The sequence below is a fragment of the Meriones unguiculatus genome, chromosome X, assembly GCF_030254825.1.
Source record: "Meriones unguiculatus strain TT.TT164.6M chromosome X, Bangor_MerUng_6.1, whole genome shotgun sequence".
NCBI lineage: Eukaryota > Metazoa > Chordata > Mammalia > Rodentia > Muridae > Meriones > Meriones unguiculatus.
This window is the reverse complement of record NC_083369.1, coordinates 33,185,246-33,206,187: the sequence shown is the minus strand read 5'-3', so window position 1 is coordinate 33,206,187 and position 20,942 is coordinate 33,185,246. Positions and strand designations below refer to the sequence as shown.

Here is a 20,942-nt window from a genome sequence, read left to right as displayed (position 1 = left end):
ATTAATAAAAGTTAAAAAAAAGAAAAAGAAGATTGAGGTGACCCTCAAATTGGGTCTGACATCAAAATCATATCACTATGCCTATAATATAGATGTTTAATAAGGGACAGGCAGGTAGAATCACACCGATCATGATTCAAATTCCAGGTCTGATACCCAGTCTGACTTAGAACTAGCCACTTAACTTCAAGTCTCAGCTCCTCCCTTTCCTTCATCAGGCTCTTTCTGTAGAACTTAAGTGAAACAATATAAGTAAAGCAAGGGGAGAATGGGTGCTTGTCAGTTAGAAGTGACTCTCTTTCTGTGGATGGGAATGATTGAACTGAAACTTAGAGAAGCAATTGCCATTCCTATTGCTTCCAATGAGAATAATCCTGTGGGTCCCAGTAGGTCCACAGGGCTTAGGAGACATGGTTAAGATAAAGAGGCCACCTGGCTTGCTAGTGGCAACCTACAATTAGAAAAGTTTGAGCAGAGAGTCCTGAGACAAGGAACCTATTAGAAACTATATCTTTGAAAGCTAATTATCAGGTGGAAAGATGAAGGAGAAAAAAGTTAGAAGCAGACATTGCTTTCTCATCCTGTAGAAGTTTGTGCTACCAGAGAAGTAAAATGGTATTCTGACCTCTGTGATTCGGGACAAGTTGAATACCAAGGTCCAAAATATTCTGGTATTTTTCCTTGGAGAATTTATATGACCCCAGAACTTCCTTTTCAGCACCAAAGGTCTCAGAAAACTTTCACTTACATTATTGCTTTCTCACCTTTCCTAATTCTAAACTTTTAGCTTCTCTACACCTTAAAAACAGTCTTCCTCTTTCCAATGGTAGTCTTTAAGCTTTAATGGTAATCTTTAATTTTCTGTGAATGTGTAGAGCCAAGACAACTTTATACAGGAAGCTATCTTTCTACACAAACTTGCATTTTTCTAACCCAGTTCTTCCTCTCAGTTACACTCTTTAAGTGAAGCTATTTCTCTGCTGTTCTTTTATTCATTCCCATGGTTCCCCTTGAGTCTTAGGACTCTGTCCATGTTCCAAAAGGTACTGTTGATGCAGAGCAAATGCAACAACTATGGTTACATGAAACACCCATTCACCTTAAGTTGCTAAAAACCCCGATCCCACTGAAAAAGGATGTCCTAAGTCCCAGTCGAGGTTGTCTCATCAATTTACTATTCGATTTTGCAGCCCCTCTTGAAGCCTGATTTTCACCTACCTCCAACAGGGTAAGAAGGGCTAAAATGACCAGTTGCTTAGCTCAAAAAGTTAGAAAGTAGGCTTGCGATGAGAGCAGAAACATTGAACTCTGGTGGGCCAGGGCTCACTTCCCAATCCTGTCAACAAACCCGTAGTATTAAGATGGTTTAGCCGAGGATGCAAAGCACTCTGAACAAAACAATCATTAGCATGTGTGTAGGGCTGGGTGTTCTGTTGAGCTCTGCATTCATTCTTCCCAGTTGTTGCTAGAACCAAGGCAATTACCAAAAGCCAAATTGCCGGTTTCTGTACTTTGTCAACCAGGACCCAGATTGTTTACCTCTTCTGCACCCCTTAAGCAATTAGTAGTTCTTACCCTTCTTAGAAAACTCCAGTAATTAGAAAACAAAGGAAAAGGGGGGATGTGTCAGAGACTTGAGAAGACACAGACATACAAACTGAGCTCTCACTTAATACTGTTTCTTTCGCTGGATTTCCTGCTCTCCAGTTGTGAGTTATCCCAAAATTTCTTCTAAGTATTTCAGCTTTAAGATGTCAGGGGATTCATTTTATGTCAACAATCCTTGATATTATCTTACTGTTGTTCTCATGCCAGGGAATGACATGTATATTCAGAGAATTATTCAAATGTTGCTAAATCGAATAAGATGTGAAACCACTGTCCATCAACAGGAAACCATAAAAATAAATCACATTCTATCTATCCATTCAATGAAATGTTATACAGTTGTAAAGAGAAATGAGGATGCTATGCATATACCGAGCTTGTAAGGGCTCTCTAGTATATTAAATCTAGAAAACCAAGAAACATTGTACACAAAACACCACGAATTACATACATTCGCACATATTTATAAAGGTGTCTTTTTAGTCATGTGCAAGGCCTAGTTAAAGTTTTGCCTGTTTAGGAAATTAAATAAACATAACACCACTTTTCCTAAATAAATATAACTAGGTTTTTCTGTATCTTACTGGCAGGTAGTAGAAAACTATGGGTAATCCTCCATATTTCTTCCTTAGCATAAAATGCAGTAGAAGTAGATTCCCTGTAGTCTGTACTAGGATGAGCAAGAGGTCTTATTCTATGGCTGCCCTTAATTTAGGGCTGCAACTCCTGGACAAACTGGGAAGTGCTTCTCATCCCTCTGCAATAGCACTGAGCCAACCATGGATTAAAGATCTCAAAATTAGTATGAATACAGCTATAGCCTATTCAATCTCACAATTCATAAAGGACAAGGTACTCTGGGAGGCAGATACATGCTTTGCAGGGTATCCTCAACTAACTGACAAGAAAATTGAGGCTCAGAGAGGTTAAGTGATTTGCCCAAGGTCACACAGTTAGTAAGTGCTGGAGCCAGTCTGTCTGACTCCTGACACATCAACAAGGCCCTGCGGAATGTAAAGCTTTCAGAGAAACAGTGGGTCTGGCCTTTTTGAAAGCCTAAATCACCCAGGGTTGCATTTTAACTAAATCACACAGTTTTGCTCAAATCAGCTTTGTCAGGCCCATGTTGAGAAATGGCTTTCTTCCCATTACCCCCACCCAAAGCAAAGAGAGACCGAAGGAGCCTTATACAGAAAGATAGTCTCTGAAGCTGTACTCATAGTGACAGTCCAGTTCTTACTTGGGGAGTGATCATCCCTTAAACCAACCCAGCCTCCTTCATGAGAGCAGTATGAGCAAACAGAACAGCAGAGTAACTGGATACTGACAGGTACCGGTGCATGCCATGATGTTTGCCTACTGTTTGGGTGGGTATGCGATTCGATGTGGCTATGTCATTGGGCTCGTTTTACTAGGAAAGGGTAAATAGTTCCCCCCAGAGCCTCACAGACACAGAAAAAGAGCCAAAGCCTGCTATCACAAGCTTGGGTCACTTGGGAGGAAGATAAGAAATGGTCATGGCTAAAGCTGTGCTTGCATGTTCTCAAGCAACAGACAGGAGTTAATAACCTGTAGGCAACCAGGATCCCATGAAGGTATTTCAGATGTTTTATAAATATTGAATTATGAAATAAATGCTTTCATTGATATTGACAATTAAATTTCTATGTGCTGAGTCTTTGAGAGTATGAAGAAGAAAAATTGCCTGTTCCTGGGTGTGAGAGTTTCTAAAAGCAATGGATTTAGGGACTGGCTTATCAGGCGGGATCGGCAATGAAATTAAGCAGTTTCCCAACACTCTGACCTTTTCTTCAAGAGCTCCATGACTTTAGCAGACATTGTATACGAACATTGTACATGGACTCTGCTTACCTGTGCTTCTGGGATCTGCACGCATGGGATTTGAATGAAACCGATTAAATCTGTGGTGATTGAATCTTAGGACTATAGATGTATTAACAACTCAAATCCTTCCCACTACTGCGCGGTCTGCCTTGATCTATGTGGGTTTTAGTGTTACAACTGGCAGGAAAGACTGGGAGGCCTGTCTGCAGTGTTCTTTGGGTTAAGAAGCATCAGAGGGTGGGCAGTGTGGCTTTTCAGTATGTACAAGGACTTCTTTAACCTTCTGCCTGCTTGGTACAACACAGATATTCACAACAAAAATGTGACAGATTAGATAAGGAGGATTATGACTGTGCTCTGTTTAGTGAAATTGATGGTGTTCCCATAAATGTGGTGAACAAGCAGATTTTGCTACACAATGTCTCATTCCTCAGTGCCTTTTATAAGAAAGAACTTTACAAATGTGCTCTTCTGACAAAAATATCAGCCCCAAGATGCTAAAAAATCTCAAAATTGCAAAATAGAGTACTATTTAAGAGGAAAACTGTCAAAATATTTGATATTGTCTTGGAAAGAAAAGATATCAGATATCTGGGTAAATAATTTAAAGAAACTGTGGAAATTTATTTTCGGTAAAAATAAAAATAACAAAGAAACTAAGTTAATGGATATTTACCCCCATAGGTCAGAATCAAGCTAGAAGATGCTATGTAAATATGGATTCTAATTAGTTTTTCAGTTATCCTTGGACAGTTTCTTTTTTAAAAATGCAGACCTTCTTTCATGTTCACCATGGAACATTATGTCTCTAGAATGATAAAGATGGATAATTGTCCCTTGGGGAAAAGCTCATTAGCCCAGTTTTACTAATAACTGTTCACAGAACACAATCTAATTTTTAGTTATCTGTAATCACATCTTTTAGAAAAAAGTTTAGTGGGGTTTGGGTGGGAATCATTTTCACTCTCTTGGATACATACTAATTAACCAGGCATTCCCACTTTCCTTGTCAGGTGAAGAAAAAGCAGAGACCACAAATAATTTGTAATTGCAAGCTAAGAAAAGCAGTGGAGAGCGTATAAGCCTTCAGGTGTACTGTCTAGAAATTATAGACAATACAGGGCATGACTGCGCAGAGAGGGCAGTGAGACTGTGGTCTACAAAGGCCACTGACTGAGCTGCACTCAGAAGTTATCCAGGGAGACAGGCGGAACTCACTCCTTACTACACCTATCTGAAGGATTTGCTTGCTTCTTTGTTTGCTTTTCTTATTTTCCTCACAGACCTTTGTTCAGTTTAGTAACCCCAAGCATCAAGGTTGTTTTCAAGGCATGTATCTCGGTGACTTGTAGAAATCCCTGGAATTTGTTTCTACCTGTTCAAAGTGTCATCCCAAAGCTGATTTAAAAAAAGAATTAAAAACATAAACAACACTTTATTTTAAAACAGTGGTTGGCTTCTATTTCTCTAAAAGGGAGCATACTTTAGAGAGCCACTTTTAGTTCTTAGCAGTCTAGGTTTGGGTATTCATATATATTCAACAGTTGATAATATAGAGCCTGTATTTAGACAGTAAGAAACCCTTTTGAGTCATTATCCCGACTGTACAGAAATTATGTACTCTACATATATTATGTTAATGTTATCTTCCTCCAACTTGATAATGTGTGTCTTACATAAATAGACTTCCTATACATGAACTCTAAATTCACTATACACTCCTGAAGTGATAGCAGCTGTAATTCAGAAATTGCAAACTCTTTACCTGACAGCAAGCCATAGCTTACAAACTGTTTTCTTTGCCTTCAAAAGTTTTTTTTTTTTCCCACTAGTTAGTTACATCGAAAAATTGCAAAACTTAATATAATAAACCAGGACTTGCAATTATGAATAAAGCTTCTATAAACATTTGTATGTAAAATTTTGCCGTGATTTAAGTTTTCAGTGTATTAGATATATGCCAAGGATTGCAGTTTCTGGATCTTACATTGATTTTGCAGGAAGCTGACAAACTGTCTTCCAAGTTACCTGTAGAAGTTTGCATTCCTAACAAAAATGAATAAGTGTTCTTATTACTGCACACCATTAGAACAATTTGAGGTTACTCTTATTTTGGATTTTAGCCATTCTAGTCCTTATGTATATATGTATATATAAATTATAAAGTTAATTTCTTGGTGTTGGCTATAGGATTACAATATACAGCTCTTTTTGCATGTTTTATTTTTATTTTTTTAATTTAATTTATTTTTATTATTAGTTACATTTTATTAACTCTGTATCCCAGATGTATCCTGCTCCCTTATTCCCTCCCAGTACCACCCTTCCTCCCTCATCTCCTCCCTGCCCCTTTCCAAGTCCACTGATTGGGGAGGACCTCCTCCCCTTTCATCTGACCCTGTTTTATCAGGTATCTCCAGAGCACTCCTCTGTGGCCTAGCAGGACTGCTTCTCATCTTAACTTATCAGATGGATTCTGACTCCATCTGATAAATTAATATCTGAATTATAATTACTTATAGTAACATACAAAAGTATATTTTTATATACTCTTGCTTGGCTTGGGCCTTTCTACTTGAGTTTGGATGTCGGGTTATTAAAAGTGGGTTAAAAGATAGTTAAACAGTTAAGAGTACCTTATGCTGTTCCCAGTACTAATATAGACTCTGAAATAACCATTGTACACAGAATGGTTTGCTGGGGAAAGGATGTAGTCTAGAGATAGATAAAAATAGTAATTTGAGAAAGAGAATTATTTCTTCTTCTTCTTGCTTATAGTAATATCATAAATAGCTGGCAAATCCATAAGCTAAAATATGAATCCTCTTGGGATATTATATGCCCAAGTTACAATGTGAAAGATCTTAATTTAATGGTCTTTTTTTTTTTTTAAGGGCAAGGTGCCTCTCAAAAGAGAAAGTTGATATTTCGGTACCTTGTAGTCTGAATTACAGGTCTTTAAACTGAAAATAGGGAAAGAGAAAATGTTCAATAGATTTACAATACCAAGTGTGAATACCCTGCCCAGTGGAATTGGTCTTAAGTCTAATCAGAAAGTGGCTCACCTTAGTGCCATTACGGCACCAGTGGACACATATTGCCATGAAGGTCAGTATAATAGCTTGCGGGTATAATCTAGTGATAGATTAGAAAATTGATGTCATTTTTTTAAATTTTATTCACTTTACATCCCGATTGTAGAGGCCTCACTCCTCTCCTCCTGCTCCCAGCCCCCCCTTCTCTGAATCTCTCCCCTACTCCTAAGAAAAGGGAAGACACACACACACACACCACCACCACCACCACCACCACCACCACCAGCAACAACAACAATAACCCACCCAGCCCATCAAGTCACATCAGGACTGTGCACATTCCTTTCCACTGAGGTCAGATCAGGCAGCCCTGCCAGGTGGAAATGTTTGAAAAGCAGGCAACAAGGTCCATGTCAGAGACAGCCCCTGCTCCCCTTACTATGGAAGCCACATAAAGACTAAGCTGTCCATTGACTACATATGTGTAGGGGGCCTAGGTCCAGTCCATGCATGCTCCTTGTGGTGCTTCAGTCTCCTCAGGGCCTCTGGGCTCTGGTTAGTTGACTTTGTTGGTCTTCTTGTGGTGTTTGTTCTTCTCCTCTTTGGGTTCTGCTATTCCCCCACACACACTTTCCCACAAGGGCTCCCCATGCTCCACCTAATTTTTCTCCCTATCAGCCTTTACAATTCAGTCTAACACCGTGTTAGCTTGACAGCAGTGAGAGAGAGAGTGTTTCCTGGTCATGTAAGGTTGATTTCTCTATATCTACAACGAAAGTGAACACTGACTTCAGCAATAAGGTCTTAACATCTATTTACGGTGAGCAACCAAGAACAATGGCAATAACTTACTCTGTTTAGGGGTGCCTCTGGAGCCTCCCTGACCAATAACTTGTAGGACAGTATCCAGTACTGAGGTTTTCATTTAATAGCACAAGTCTTCTGGTAGCATCATTGTTCACCCATGCAGGTTACTTCTGTTTAACTTCCTTTTGTATATTATGTTTTCAATTAACTTATAAACTAATGAATTTCTTTAAAGATTCTTCAAATTCCTTAGTTTGAATAACCCACCCTTTACCATCTCTTATCACCAAGTCCACTCAAACCATTAACCTCAAGAAATCTCACCTCAGCTGGGCATGGTGGCACATTCCTTTAATCCCAACAGAGGCATGCCTTTAATCTGGCAGAGGCAGGTGGATCTCTGTGAGTTTGAGGCCAGCCTGGTCTACAAAGCAAGTCCAGAACAGCCAAGACTACACAGAGAAACCCTGTCTTGAAAAAACAAAAACCAACCAAACATTAAAAAAAAAGAAAGAATAAAAGAAAGAAAAAGCAAGCAAGAAAGAAAGAGAAAAAGAAAGAAAGAAATCTCTCTTCCTTCATGTTGCCTGTGCTCTACTAACCCTTGTAAAACTTGTTGAGTTGGAAGATCACAGATTTCCACATAGCTTTTCTATATATGCTTCATTTTAGCTTAGAATTCTATAACCACATAATTTTTCTCTCCACTACCCACTTGGTGCTTGAACTTTCTTCTTTCCCTGTATTCTCCCTCTTTACTTTCATTTTACTTATAGTTTACTATCCCTCTCCATTAATACATCTGCTCCCAGTGGCCTGTTTCCAGCTACTAGGATGATTGGTTTTTATTAATATTTTAAATTCACATACAAAAATTAATGGGTTTCATTATGATATTTCTACTCATATATGTCATCATGCTTAGTTTTTTTTTTTTTCATTTTCCCCCATTTTTAGCTTTGTTATCCCTATTAATAAATTAATTAATTACGATACTGGGATTAAACATGGGGACCTGTGCATGTGATACAAGAACTTTGCCACTGAGCAATAATCCCTCCCAATACTTAAGAGTCTCAAATTCAATTGTTTGATGTAGTCAGAGACTCCATCTGAAGTTAGCAGCTGCTACATGGCTCCAGCTAAGTGTTTGCTATTCGAGAACACAAGCCAACTTTTGCTAGATTCTTTGCTTTAAAAAAAAATAGATAAAACAGTTAACTGCATTTTTCCTAAAACATAAGCCTTGTAAACATTATCAATAAATTAAAACTTTTAAGATACACTAGAGTAAACAAAGCACTTCTTTAGCCACTTAATAGAAAATTCTAATTTAGATGAAGGAGTAAGAAAAAAAAAAGAAGAAGAAAAGAAAGAAAGAAAAAGCCTTGATTTGGTTCATTTCATTGTCTGGCCCTTTGTCCAATAAGTATAGCCTTGGTTCCAGATTAGTGGGGTACTTATGGTAATCTTAATGTTTGCTTGTTTTCTGTAACATAACAAAGAATATCTTCAGTGGTGAAAATGATAAGTAGCCTTTTAAACGGTAGGATCAGTCTGTTGTGCAATAACTGGAAATCATTGGTCAGACCGTGTGCTAAATAAAGAAAATAATCAGAAGGTCATTGTCTTTAGGAGTCCTTTTTATGCTTGCTCACGCACCAGTTCACGAATCCCCTGAAGGCCTTGATAAAGGATTTATATGTGGTTCTAAAAATATTAGCAAGCTATTGGAGGCGTGTGAGCATTGAACAGACATAATCCAAGTTAATATTCTAAGTAGATTCCCTGAAGAGAGCTGATTGGAATGTTCTATCTAAGGCTATAACCTTAATAGTTTAGGAAACTCTGCCTTTATCAAACTTAGCCCTTTCCATTGCTACTTGTACTTTCTCGGGATTGTCATTTTTCTATTTATACATACATGCTTTTCTCTCTTCCTTTACCACAAATGGAAATGTTTTCCTTAGCTTTTGAGCAATAGATCCTAAGAAACTTGAAGGATACAGCATTATGAGTGTTTTACAGAAAGGAAACCAATGCCTTTTCTGGTGGAACAAATCTCTTTGTGTTCTTGCCTGGTCTACAGACTATTATTCACCAGCCATGAAGCAGAGATAGATTTTCCAGATAAGTCATTTTCTCATCCAAGAGAGGAAATAAATGATCTCACAAGTTCATCTAACCAACCTATTGCTATTCTCTTGTTTTTCAGAAGATACTAAAGGAAGGACCCCTACTAAAGAACTGTAACTCTTTCAAGAGATGGAAGCTTAGATATTGTCTGATTCAAGGACAGAAGCTCCACTTTGCACACCATCCTTCGGTAATTATAGAATCCTTTCATCTGCATTAGTGGGTGAGTGCCAAGAAATGTGTGGGTGTGGAGGAGGCCACCATTAGAGCAGAAGTTGAAACCATCTATTCTTCCTTTAACTAATCCCCTTGGGTAAATGGGTGGCAGTATTTTCCTTTCCCCTTTCCTATGTCTCCTCCTTTTCATGGATGTCCTGGTTAGTTTCTGTATTCAGAGTTGCCTACAAAATTTGTCGGGCCCAGTGCAAAATGAAAATACAGAACCCTTTATTCAAAAACCAGGAAAAAGTCACTCATTAGTGGTAATAACATAAAATGTTTCATATTTATACTATAATATGAAGTTTTGGCTTATAGTGTTTTAATTTGATATTTAATACTATTCTAAAAAGAATATAAATAAATAATTAGCATGAATTTTACCATTTAATTTTGTACCCATTCCAGTCTTAAATAGAAATATAAGCGCATTTAACTTATATAAAAAAAACCATCATTATATAATTTGTTACTAGCTTATAGAAGCATGTGTATTTTGTTTGCAGCAGTATACAAAACTAGCTCTTTACAATTTTTTTTTTATATTTTCACATTCTGCCTACACATTCTGAGTAAATGGAAAAGGGACAGTGGCTTGCCCTAGCTTTCCTTTTCCTTCAGTGTCATCCTTTACAGCATAAGAGGTTACATAACACAAGGACAGACCATGAATAAGAATAAATAGAATAAGGCTCCCTGGTTGCCCATTTCCTAAAAAAAAATAAAAATAAAAACACTGTGTTTTCTTCTTGTTTGCAGCAAGTTCTGGTTCCAATAGAATATGCAGGTATCCTTGCCTGCTCAGTTATAGACATAAAACATTTTATTCTACTATGAAGGGATTCACTGGAACTCTAAGCTCATGCATATAACAAATGCAATTAAAATGGCAAAACATGGGGTGGACATGCAAATGACACATGTCTCCTGTATTCATATGCACAGCCTATGGTCTTATTGGTCTTTATTTACAAAACATAAGTCCAGAGATGAAACGATAAGGAATTTAAATATGACAATACAGCATTAGACCAAGTCCTGGGCTAGCCTGAACATGGAGTCTTACATGACAGCACAGGTTACATAGTGAACAAACAGCCTTGTCTATATTGATAGTACTGATTTCCAGCTGGTAGCCGGGTAGTATCTACCACATCAATTATACCAGGAGATGCAGGCTCCAAACTGTACGCGACAATCAAGATAGACAAAGGCTGCCACTCAATAAATTAATATTTACTACTAATTTATACAAGTTTCTTCAGGGAGACCATATTTTGTTATCTGACCTAGCACCCTATTTGTATTTGGATGTGTCTGACATGACCAGCCCAATCCTTAGTACAAGTCCACAGAAAAGTTTAGGAAAGTTGTATTTTTATTTAGTTTGTTTTATACTTGCCACATGCTAAATCTAAAAAAAAAAAAAAAAAAAAAAAAAAAAAAAATCACGCTACCATATAAATCCTAGCCCTCAAGACAAATAAATAGTTGGATCATACTGCCAAAAATGTTTGTATGTGTGTGTGTGTTTACATTTCAATGCATTTTTGCCTGATTAATGGCACTGCTTCTTATCGTTCTCCTTCTATATCTTTCCAGTTTGCACACTTTGAAACAATTGATCTGTCTCAAGTCGCCTTGGCAGAAAGTAGCTGTCGAAATCTTTGCCACGGTTTTTGTGTAAGTAATATTGGAATAACTGAATGTTCCATATGCGGGGGGGTAGTCATCAGGTTTATTAAGTCTTCTTTGATTGCCAAGTGTTATTATTCATACAAATTTCCACTAGCCAAGTGATGGAGAGGACGGCAAGTACTAATCATGTTCCATATTAAGAGGCTGCTAGAAAGCTAAGCTGACTTCAAGGCACAAGGGGCCTTTGACTATTATAGCATTCAGTCAGTTTTCTTGGTAAAAGTAATGTAGAAATATTGTTGGGGAGGGTTTCAAGACATAGAGAAGTCTTATGGAAAATGAAAACAACCAACGTCCATGACATCATGTAGTTGGGGGATGTAAATAACCCTCAGTGAAATCTAGCCCATAGTGAGGTTAAAGATGAGAACACTTCTAAGAAAGCAGAGGAAGTGTTCAGGACTTAGTGTGCCTGGAATATTGCTCAGCTTTGGTCACTCATGTAAGTCAAAACTAGAATATTTGCTGAAAAATATCAAGTCTACTAGCCCTCAAGCCTCCTTTCTACCTTCTCCCCAATTTTTTTTTCCTAGTCTCATCAGGGTTATATCAAGTATCCTTTTTAGGCTAGGCTATCCCATATTCTAACGAAGGCCCTTGGCCACAACACATCACATCGGCAAAGAATGGATATGAAACAAAGGAGTCACTGCCATAATGACCCTAACCAGTTCCTATGCCTAACTCCCACACAATCAAGTGCTACACGCAAAAGGAGACAGGAATTGCCCATTGGTGTGGTTAGCACCAGCTTCATTTTGAGGCCTTCATCATAAAAACAAGCAGGGGCTATTGAAGCAATGACTGATGGCGTAGTCGATCGCGTTCTCTCTTAGTACCTGGAAAAAGTCAAACCTCTGCTCATGCTCCAAATCATTAAGACCTGCAGTACTGAGCCAATGAGATGGCTCATCAGGCAAAAGCATTTGTCATGCGAGCTCAACAACCTGAACTCAATATCTGGATCCCATAGAAGAAGGAGAGAACCAATCCCTAAATATTGTTCTTCACACATGGTCTTTGCCACACGCACACCTACACTCACATGCATACATGTGTACACAAGCATCACACATACACCCAATAGTAAATAATAAATAAATAAATAAGACCTTCAGAGTGGCTTTGATACTGTTCCTGGATTGGTCTTTGCCTTATCACAAAAGATTAAGAGATACTACTATAAAATTCTCTTCCACTTATGCATATCCATGGTAAAGAAAGAAAATGAATTTTCTAAATCTTATTTTTCCCACAAAGAGCCAGTGAGGCACCCTATTGAAGAAAATGCACTTTCACCATTTCACATAAAACAGCAATGAGCAAGTAAACAGTTTAAGCAAGCTCATTTTAGAAATAGATGACATGTAGCTTAATATTTAAGAGCAACAATTCAAGAGCCAAAGAATATGCCTTCCTTTTTTAACTGCTGGGTGACTCTGGACAAGCCTTTTAAGTGTCCTATCTTGTCCTGGCTTTGAAAGAAGGACAGTTACAATTCCCACCTCCTGGAACTATAATGAAGACTGATTGAAATAGTATGCCTAAAACTGCATTGAAATAGTTCTTTGCACAAATGAAGTGGCATTAAAATCTTAATTATTGCTATTATAATTATTACTGTCTTGAATGGTTAGTAAAGTAGTTGAGGGTGACCCTAGAAGCTTATGTCTTATATTCAAGAATTTGCAGACTTGGGTCAGGGGGCTTTGTGTGTGAAAATAAACTTAATACTATGATGTTATGTTTAGGTTATCACACCACATCGGAAAGTCTCTCTTGCTGCACCCAATCGGAAAGACATGGAAGAATGGATTAACATCATAAAAACAGTTCAACAGGGAGAGATCCATAAGGTAAGGCAAATGGTGAATGCATACATCTCTCATGAGGAAATGCTTAAGCAACTACATTAGTAAAGCGAGTTTTCAAACAAGGAACTAGTAAAATGGGAGCAGGAAATGTACATAGATCCTATTTGGAAAACTGTTTAGAACTACTCACAAATAGGAGAAATTCACTTAGGCTCCAACTCTGGTAACCATGCAGGTTTGACTCTTCTGTAAACATCTGGTAGATACGTTATGGAACATCCAATGAATGACATGTGTGGGCTGCTTTGATGTAGCTTAGACATCCACTAGGTTAAGAAGTTTGTGATAGTGGTTTTAATTTCTGTCTTCAGAATAACAATAATAACACTTAAGGAAATTGAGGCTGAGAACGAGGAAGGAATCAGATTAAGGAGAAATAAGCACTCTCTTGAAAACAAAACAAAACAAAGAGAATTTGGACTCAGACTCTGTAATCCCAAGGCCTATGTTTTTAACTGCTAAACAAGTCTACCTCTGTGAGATCTGGCCTCAGCCAGCTTTTCTGTAAACTCATTAGGACTGGCTGTATCCACTTCCTCTGTGGTCTGGGCCCAGGGAAAGTGGTCTAGGAGTAGGCAACGCAGTCCATGTCAAAGACAGCCCCTGATTCCCTTACTAAGGAACACACATGGAGACTGGGCTGCCTATTGGCCACATCTGAGCAGGGGGGTCTAGGTCCTCTCCATGCATGGTCCTTGGTTGGTGCATCGGTCTCTAAAGGGTACCCTGGGCCCAGATTTGTTGGCTTTGTTGGTCTTCTTGTGGGACTCCTGTCCCCTCTAGGTCCTTCTTTTCCCCTGTTCTTCCTAGAGAATCCCTTCACTCTGCCCAAAGTTTGGCTATGAATCTCTTCATCTGCTTCCATTCCTTGCAGCATGGTGTCTTTCAGAGGATATCTATGGTAGGCTTCTGTCCTGGTCTCTCTCTTCAAATGTTGCCGGTGTCTTTTCTATTTTTCCTTCTGAATGATAATTAAGCATCCTCCCTAGGGTCCTCCTTGTTGTTTAGCTTCTTTAGGTCTGTAGATTTTAGTATGGTTATCCTGTATTATATGGCTAATACCAGTTTACAAGTGAGTATACACCCTGTGTGTCTTTTGGGTCTGGGTTACCTCACTCAGGATGGTCTTTTCCAGATCCATCCATTTTCCTGCAAATTTTATGATATCCTTGTTTTTAATAGTTGAATAGTATTCTATTGTGTAGGTGTACCACAGTTTATCTATTCTTTGGTTGAGGAACATCAGGGTTGTTTCTAGTTTTGGGCTATTATGAATAAAGCCACTGTAAATGTTTCATTAAGTAGAGAGTTGTTCAGTTTCCATGAGTTTGTAAGTTTTCTGTTGTTTTGTTTAAAAAAATGTTTATTTATTTATTCACTTTATATCCTGATCATAACCACGTCCCGCCTCTCCTCCTCCTCCCTATTGACCCTCCAACCCTCTTCCACCTACTACCCCCTCCTCTTCTCCTCAGAAAATGAGAGCCTCCCCCCAGCCTCTCAAGTCCCATCAGGACTGAGCTCATCCTCTCCCACTGAAGCCATGTCCGGCATCCCCACTAGGGTAAAGTGATTTAAAAGGAAGAAACAGAGTCCATGCCAGAGACAGCACCCACTCCAATTAATAGGCGACCCATATTAAGATAAAGCGGCCCACCAGTTACATATGTGTAGGGTGCCTAGGTCCAATCCATGCATGCTCTTTAGTTGGTGTTTCTACCTCTGTAAGCCCCCATGGGCCTAGGTTAGTTGATGGGGTTGGTGTCCTTGTGGAGTTCCTCTCCCCTAGGTCCTTCTCTCCTTCCCACAACCCACTCTTCCACAGGACTCCCTGAGCTCCATCTGCTTCCATCTTCTGTTTGGTAGAGCCTCTCAGAAGACTGTTATGCTAGCTATCTGTCTGTGAACATAGCAGAGTATCATTAATGGTGTCATGGGGTGGCTCTTTCCCATGGGGTGGGTCTTAGGTTGGGCCAGGATCAGTTGGACATTCCCTCAGTCTCTGCTCTATCTTTATATCTGCACATCTTGTAGGCAGGCTAATTTTAGATGGAAAGTTTTGTTGATGAGTTGGTGTTTCCCTCCCACCCCTTTAAGTCCTGCCTTGCTAGAAGGTGGCCTCCTCAGTCTCCATGTCCCCTGCTGCTAGGAGGCTCAGCCAGAGTCATTCCCAAATCTTCCCTGGTACCTTGTCACAGGTCTTCAGGTTGTCTCCGAGATGTCCCTTCCCTCAGTTTCCCTTTTCTCCTCAAGCCCTCTCAACTCACCTCCGCAATCTTCCCACATCTGATTCACCCCTACCTCGTTTCCCTCCCCACACTCTCTCGTACCCAGTTCCCTCTCTATATCCACTACTGCTGTCTATCGTTTTTCCTCATCTGAGTGAGACCCAAGGAGGGCTTCACTTGGGCCCTTCTTGCTACTTACCTTCTTTGGCTAAGCGAATTGTATTATCCTGTAATATTTGGCTAATATCCACTTCTAAGTGAGTACATATCATGTGTGTTTTTCTGGGTCTGTGTTACCTCACTCAGGATATTTTCTAGTTCCATCCATTTGCCCTCAAATTTCATGATTTCCTTGTTTTTAATAGCTGAGTAGTATTCCATTGTGTAAATGTACCACAATTTCTGTATCCATTCTTCTGTTGAGGAGCATCTACATTGTTTCCGGTTTCTGGCCATTATGAATAAAACTGCTGTGAACACAGTTGAGCAAGCATCCTTGTAGTATGAGTATATGCTCAAAAGTGAAATAGCTGGGTCTTGAGGTAGAACTATCTCCAATTTTCTGAGAAGGTACCAGATTGATTTCCAAAGTAGCTGTACAAGTTTGCATTCCCACAACAATGGAGGAATGCCCCCTTTCTCTACATCTTTTCCAGCATGTGTTGTCACTTGAGTTTTTGATCTTAGCCATTCTGATGGGTGTAAGGTGAAATGTCAGGGTCGTTTTGATTTGCATTTCCCTGATGACTAAGGACACTGAGCATTTCTTTAAGTGTTTCTCAGCAATCAAACATTCCTCTATTGAAATTTCTCAGCTTAGCTCTGTACTCCATTTTAATTTGATTATTTGGTTTGCTGGTATTTAGTTTCTTGAGATCATTATATATATTTTGGATATTAGCTCTTTGTCAGATGTAGAGTTGGTGAAGATCTTTTCTCAATCTGTAGGTTACTGTTTTGTTCTATTAACAGTGTCCTTTACTTACAGAAGCTTTTCAGGTTTGTTAGGTCCCATTTATTAATTGTAGACCTTAGAGCCTGAGCTGCTGATATGTTGTTCAGGAAATTGCCTCCTGTGACAATGAGTTCAAGACTGACCTCCCACTTTCTCTTCTAAAAGATTTAATGTGTCTGGGTTTATGTTGAGGTCTTTGATCTACTTGGACTCCAGTTTTGTGCAGGGCAATAAATATGGATCTATTTGCATTCTTCTACATGACAGACCAGCACCATTTGTTGAAGATGCTACCTGTTTTCCATTTTATGTTTTTTGTTTCTTTGCCAAAAATCAGGTGTCCTTAGGTGTGTGGCTTTATTTCTGGGTCTTCAATTTTATTCCATTGGTCAAATAGTCTATTTCTATGTCAGTACAATACAGTTTTTATTACTGTTGCTCTGTAGTACAGCTTGAGATCAGCGACAAAGATTCCCCCAGAAGTTATTTTCTTGAACAGTATTGTTTTAGCTATTCTGGTGTTGGTATTTTGATGGGAATTGCATTGAATCTATAGACTCTTTCTGCTAACATGGCCATTTTTACTGTTAATCCTACCAATCCATGAACATAGGAGATCTTTCCATCTTCTGATATCATTTTCAATTTCTTTCTTCAGAGAATTGAAATTCTAGTCATACAGGTATTTTAATTGCTTGGTTTGAGTTACACCAAAATACTTTATATTATTTGTGTCTATTGTGAAGGGTGTTGTTTCCCTAATTTCTTTCTCAGCCCCTTTGTCTTTTGTATAAAGGAGGGCTACTGAAATAAGTACACACACACACACACACACACACACACACACATATATATATATATATATATATATTCTTTTTTAGTTAGTTTTGTAATCAGCCACTTGGCTGAAGGTGTTTATCAGCTGTAGGAGTTCTCTGGCAGAATTTTTGGGGTCACTTACATATACTATCACATCATCTGCAAATAGTTATACTTTGACTTTTTTCCTTCCAATTTGTATTCTCTTGATCTCCTTTAGCTGTCTAGCTAGAACTTCAAGTACTATATTGAAGAGAGTGGGCAGCCCTGTCTTGTCCCGAATTTCAGTGGAATTGCTTTATGTTTCTTTCTGTTTAGTTTTTGTTGTTGTTGTTGATATCCAGCTTTAATCCTTGGTGGTCAGATTGAATGCAGGGTGTTATTTCAGTTTTCTTGTATCTGAGTTGACTTGCTTTATGTCTGAGTATTTGGTCAAGTTTGGAGAAAGTTTCATGTGGTACAAAAAGAAGGTATTTTTCTTCGTGTTTGGGTGAAATATGTTTTAAACATCTTTTAGGTCCATTTAGTTCATAATGCTGGATAGATTCAGCTCTGTTTTTGTTTTTGATGACATACCCATTAGTGAAAGTGAAGTATTAAAGTCTCCCACAATGAGTGTGAGTTGATCAATGTGTGATTTAAGCTGTAGTAGTGTTTCTTTTACAAACTTGGGTGTCCTTGTGTTTTGGGATGTTATGAATTGTAATATCCTTTCAGTGGATTTTTCCTTTGATGAATATGTAGTGTCCTTGACTATCTCTTCTGATTAATTTTAGTTTGAAGGCTATTTTGTCTTGTATTAAAGTGACTTCACCAGGTTGCTTCTCAGGTCCATTTAACTGGATCCAGTGGCCACACCTGTCAGGTCCACGGTAAATTTCCTACGGGGTAACACACTATTCTAAAAACCATAGAGTGAACAGAAAACCCAGGAACAAAATACCCACCCAACAAAGATCAAACCAGATATCAGAACGTAGAACTATAATCAACCCAAACCCAGATGCTGAGATACCAACATAAAAACAGTCAGTAAAACCTATACAACATGTCTCCATTAGGAACCAGAAACCTTACTACAGCAGGCCCTGAATATTCTAACAAAGCTGAAACACAAGGAAGAAAACCTTAAGATAGTCCATATGAAGATGATAGAGGCATTTAAATAGGTAATGGATCCACTAATGAAATTCAAGAAAACACCATACCCCCAACCCTCACAAAATCCCAGTAGACAGAAATGAATGAAACTGTTCAAGACCTGAAAATGATAATAGAATCAATAAAGAAAACTAAAACTGACATAATTTTGGAAATGAAAAATTTAGGAATTGAAACAGGAATTACAAAGTCAAGCTTTCGTCACAGAATATAAAGATGGAAGAGAGAATCTCAGTCATCAAAAATACAATAGAACCAATGGATACATTGTTTAAAGAAAATGTTAAATCTAAAATACTCTTGATAGAAAACATCCAGGAAATCTGGGACACTATGAATAGACCAATTCCAAGAATAATAGGAAGAGGAAGGTGAGGAAACAATAGTTTTAGATTTCTGTGCCAAGGCACAGAAAATACTTTCAACAAAAGCATAAAAGAAAATTTTCTTAACCAAGAGAAGGACATGTCTATAAAAGTACAAAAAAGCATACAAAACACCAAATAGAAACTTCCCTTAGCACATAATAATCAAATCAAAAATGTACAGAACAAGAAAAGAATATTGAATGCCTCAAGGGAAAAAGACCAAGTAACATATAAAGGCACACCTATTAGAATTATACCTGACTTCTCAATGGAGACACTGACAAACGGAAGGGTCTGGACAGTTGTGCTGAAGATTCTAAGAGACCATAAATGCCAGCCTAGATTACTATACCCAGCAAGACTTTCAATCAGCATATATGGAGAAAATAAGACATTCCATGATAAAACCTAATTTAAGCAATATCTATCTACAAATCCATCCTCAAGAAGATACTAGAAGGTAAACTCCAACTTCAAGACACTAACTATTCCCAAGAAAACATAGGGAATAAATAATCTCAGACTAGACAAATAAAGTCAAAAGAAGGGAAAGACACCACCCTCACCTTCACTACCACCACCACAACCTCACCATCATCTCTCTCTGTCTCTGTCTCTCTCTCAGCATTGCTTACTTGCCTGTAGTTCTTTGTGTAGAGCTGAGGCCTCCAGGGCTTTCCCACTCTGTCCCTATTCCATGTCTACTCTTCAGCTCAGGGTTGCACAGTCCTGGTTAGACTTTATGGATATAATATCTGCCATTCCTAGGAAATACAATCTCACAACAAACTCCCTGTTATTTATTTGTTTATTTTTATTTTTATTTTTTGGCTCTTATAGTTTTTTGCCTACCACTTCTGCAATGATGATATGCATATATGTATGTAACAACAATTGATGAAAAGAGAAGCTATGTACTTGAAAAAGAGCAGGAAGGCGCATATGGGAGAGCTTGGAAGGAAGAAAGGAAGGAAGCAATTGATACAATTATCCAAAAAAGTAAAAGAAACTATTATTTTAAGTTTTTTTAAGCAGGACCTTTCTAAGTTGCCCAGCTAGCCTTGAACTCATTCTGTAGGTCTTGAACTTGTGACTTCCTGTCCCTCAAAAAAAATTGATATTAGAACCCTATGTTACCAGTATAAATAACTAACATTATGTGGTAGTTCTGCTTTTAATTTTTTGAGAAAACAATTGTTTTTCATAACGTTTATATTAATTTGCATTTTAATAAACAAGTGTTCAAACCTCCATTTGTTCTATATCTGTTCCAACACTCTGTACCTCTCTTCACTTTTGATCAAAGTGTTAACAGAAATAAGATGGTATCTCACCATGGTTTTGATTTGCATTTAGTGATTAGTGAGACTTAGTATTTTCGATTTTCAATTGACCTTAGCAAAAAAAAATCTGTTCAGGCATGTTAATCTTTTAAAAGACTGTGTTTTTATCAGTTTCTTTTTAAAAATATAGCTACATCATTTTCCACTCTTCCCTTTCCTTTTTTTTTCATTTTTTTTTCTTTTTTTAATTTTAATTTTTTTCCTTTTTAATTTTTTTATTTAACTTTTATTAATTACTCTTTATTCATTTTGTATTCCCCCATAAGCCCCTCTCTCCTCCCCTCCCGATCTCACCCTCCCTCCCCCAAGTCCACTGATAGGGGAGGTCCTCCTCTCCTTCTTTCTAATCTTAGTCTATCAGATCACATCAGGAATGGCTGCATTGTTATCATCTGTGCCCTGGTAAGGCTGCTCCCCTCTCAGGGGGAGGTGATCAAAGAGCAGGCCAATCAGATTATGTCAGAGGCAGCCCCTGTTCCCATTACTATGGAACCCACTTGGACACTGAACTGCCATGGGCTACATCTGTGCAGGGTTTCCAGGTTATCTCCATGAATAGTCCTTGGTTGGAGTATGAGTCTCTGGGAAGTTCCCTGTGTTCAAATTTTCTTGTTCTGTTGCTCTCCTTGTGGAGTTCCTGTCCTCTCCAGCTCTTACTATTTCCCACTTCTTACATAAAATTCCATTCACTTTGCCTGACAGTTGGTCATCAGGCTCAGCATCTGCTTTGATAGTCTGCAGGGCAGAGGCTTTCAGAGGCCCTCTGTAGCAGGTTCCTAGGTTGTTTCCTGTTTTCTTCTTCTGGCTTTCAGGGGCCCTCTGTGGCAGGTTCCTAGCTTGTTTCCT

At 38.4% G+C, this 20,942-nt stretch overlaps 1 protein-coding gene across 1 annotated transcript in view; it reads left to right on the top strand.

Annotated features, from left to right (window-relative positions):
• Positions 1–20,942, top strand: part of Dgkk (diacylglycerol kinase kappa) — a 148,635-nt gene that overhangs the window by 47,573 nt on the left and 80,120 nt on the right. The window contains exons 2-4 of the mRNA XM_060374512.1: positions 9,511–9,621; positions 11,253–11,333; positions 13,100–13,204. Coding sequence (XP_060230495.1) covers positions 9,511–9,621; positions 11,253–11,333; positions 13,100–13,204 — 297 coding nt within the window. The remainder of the gene's footprint in view (positions 1–9,510; positions 9,622–11,252; positions 11,334–13,099; positions 13,205–20,942) is intronic.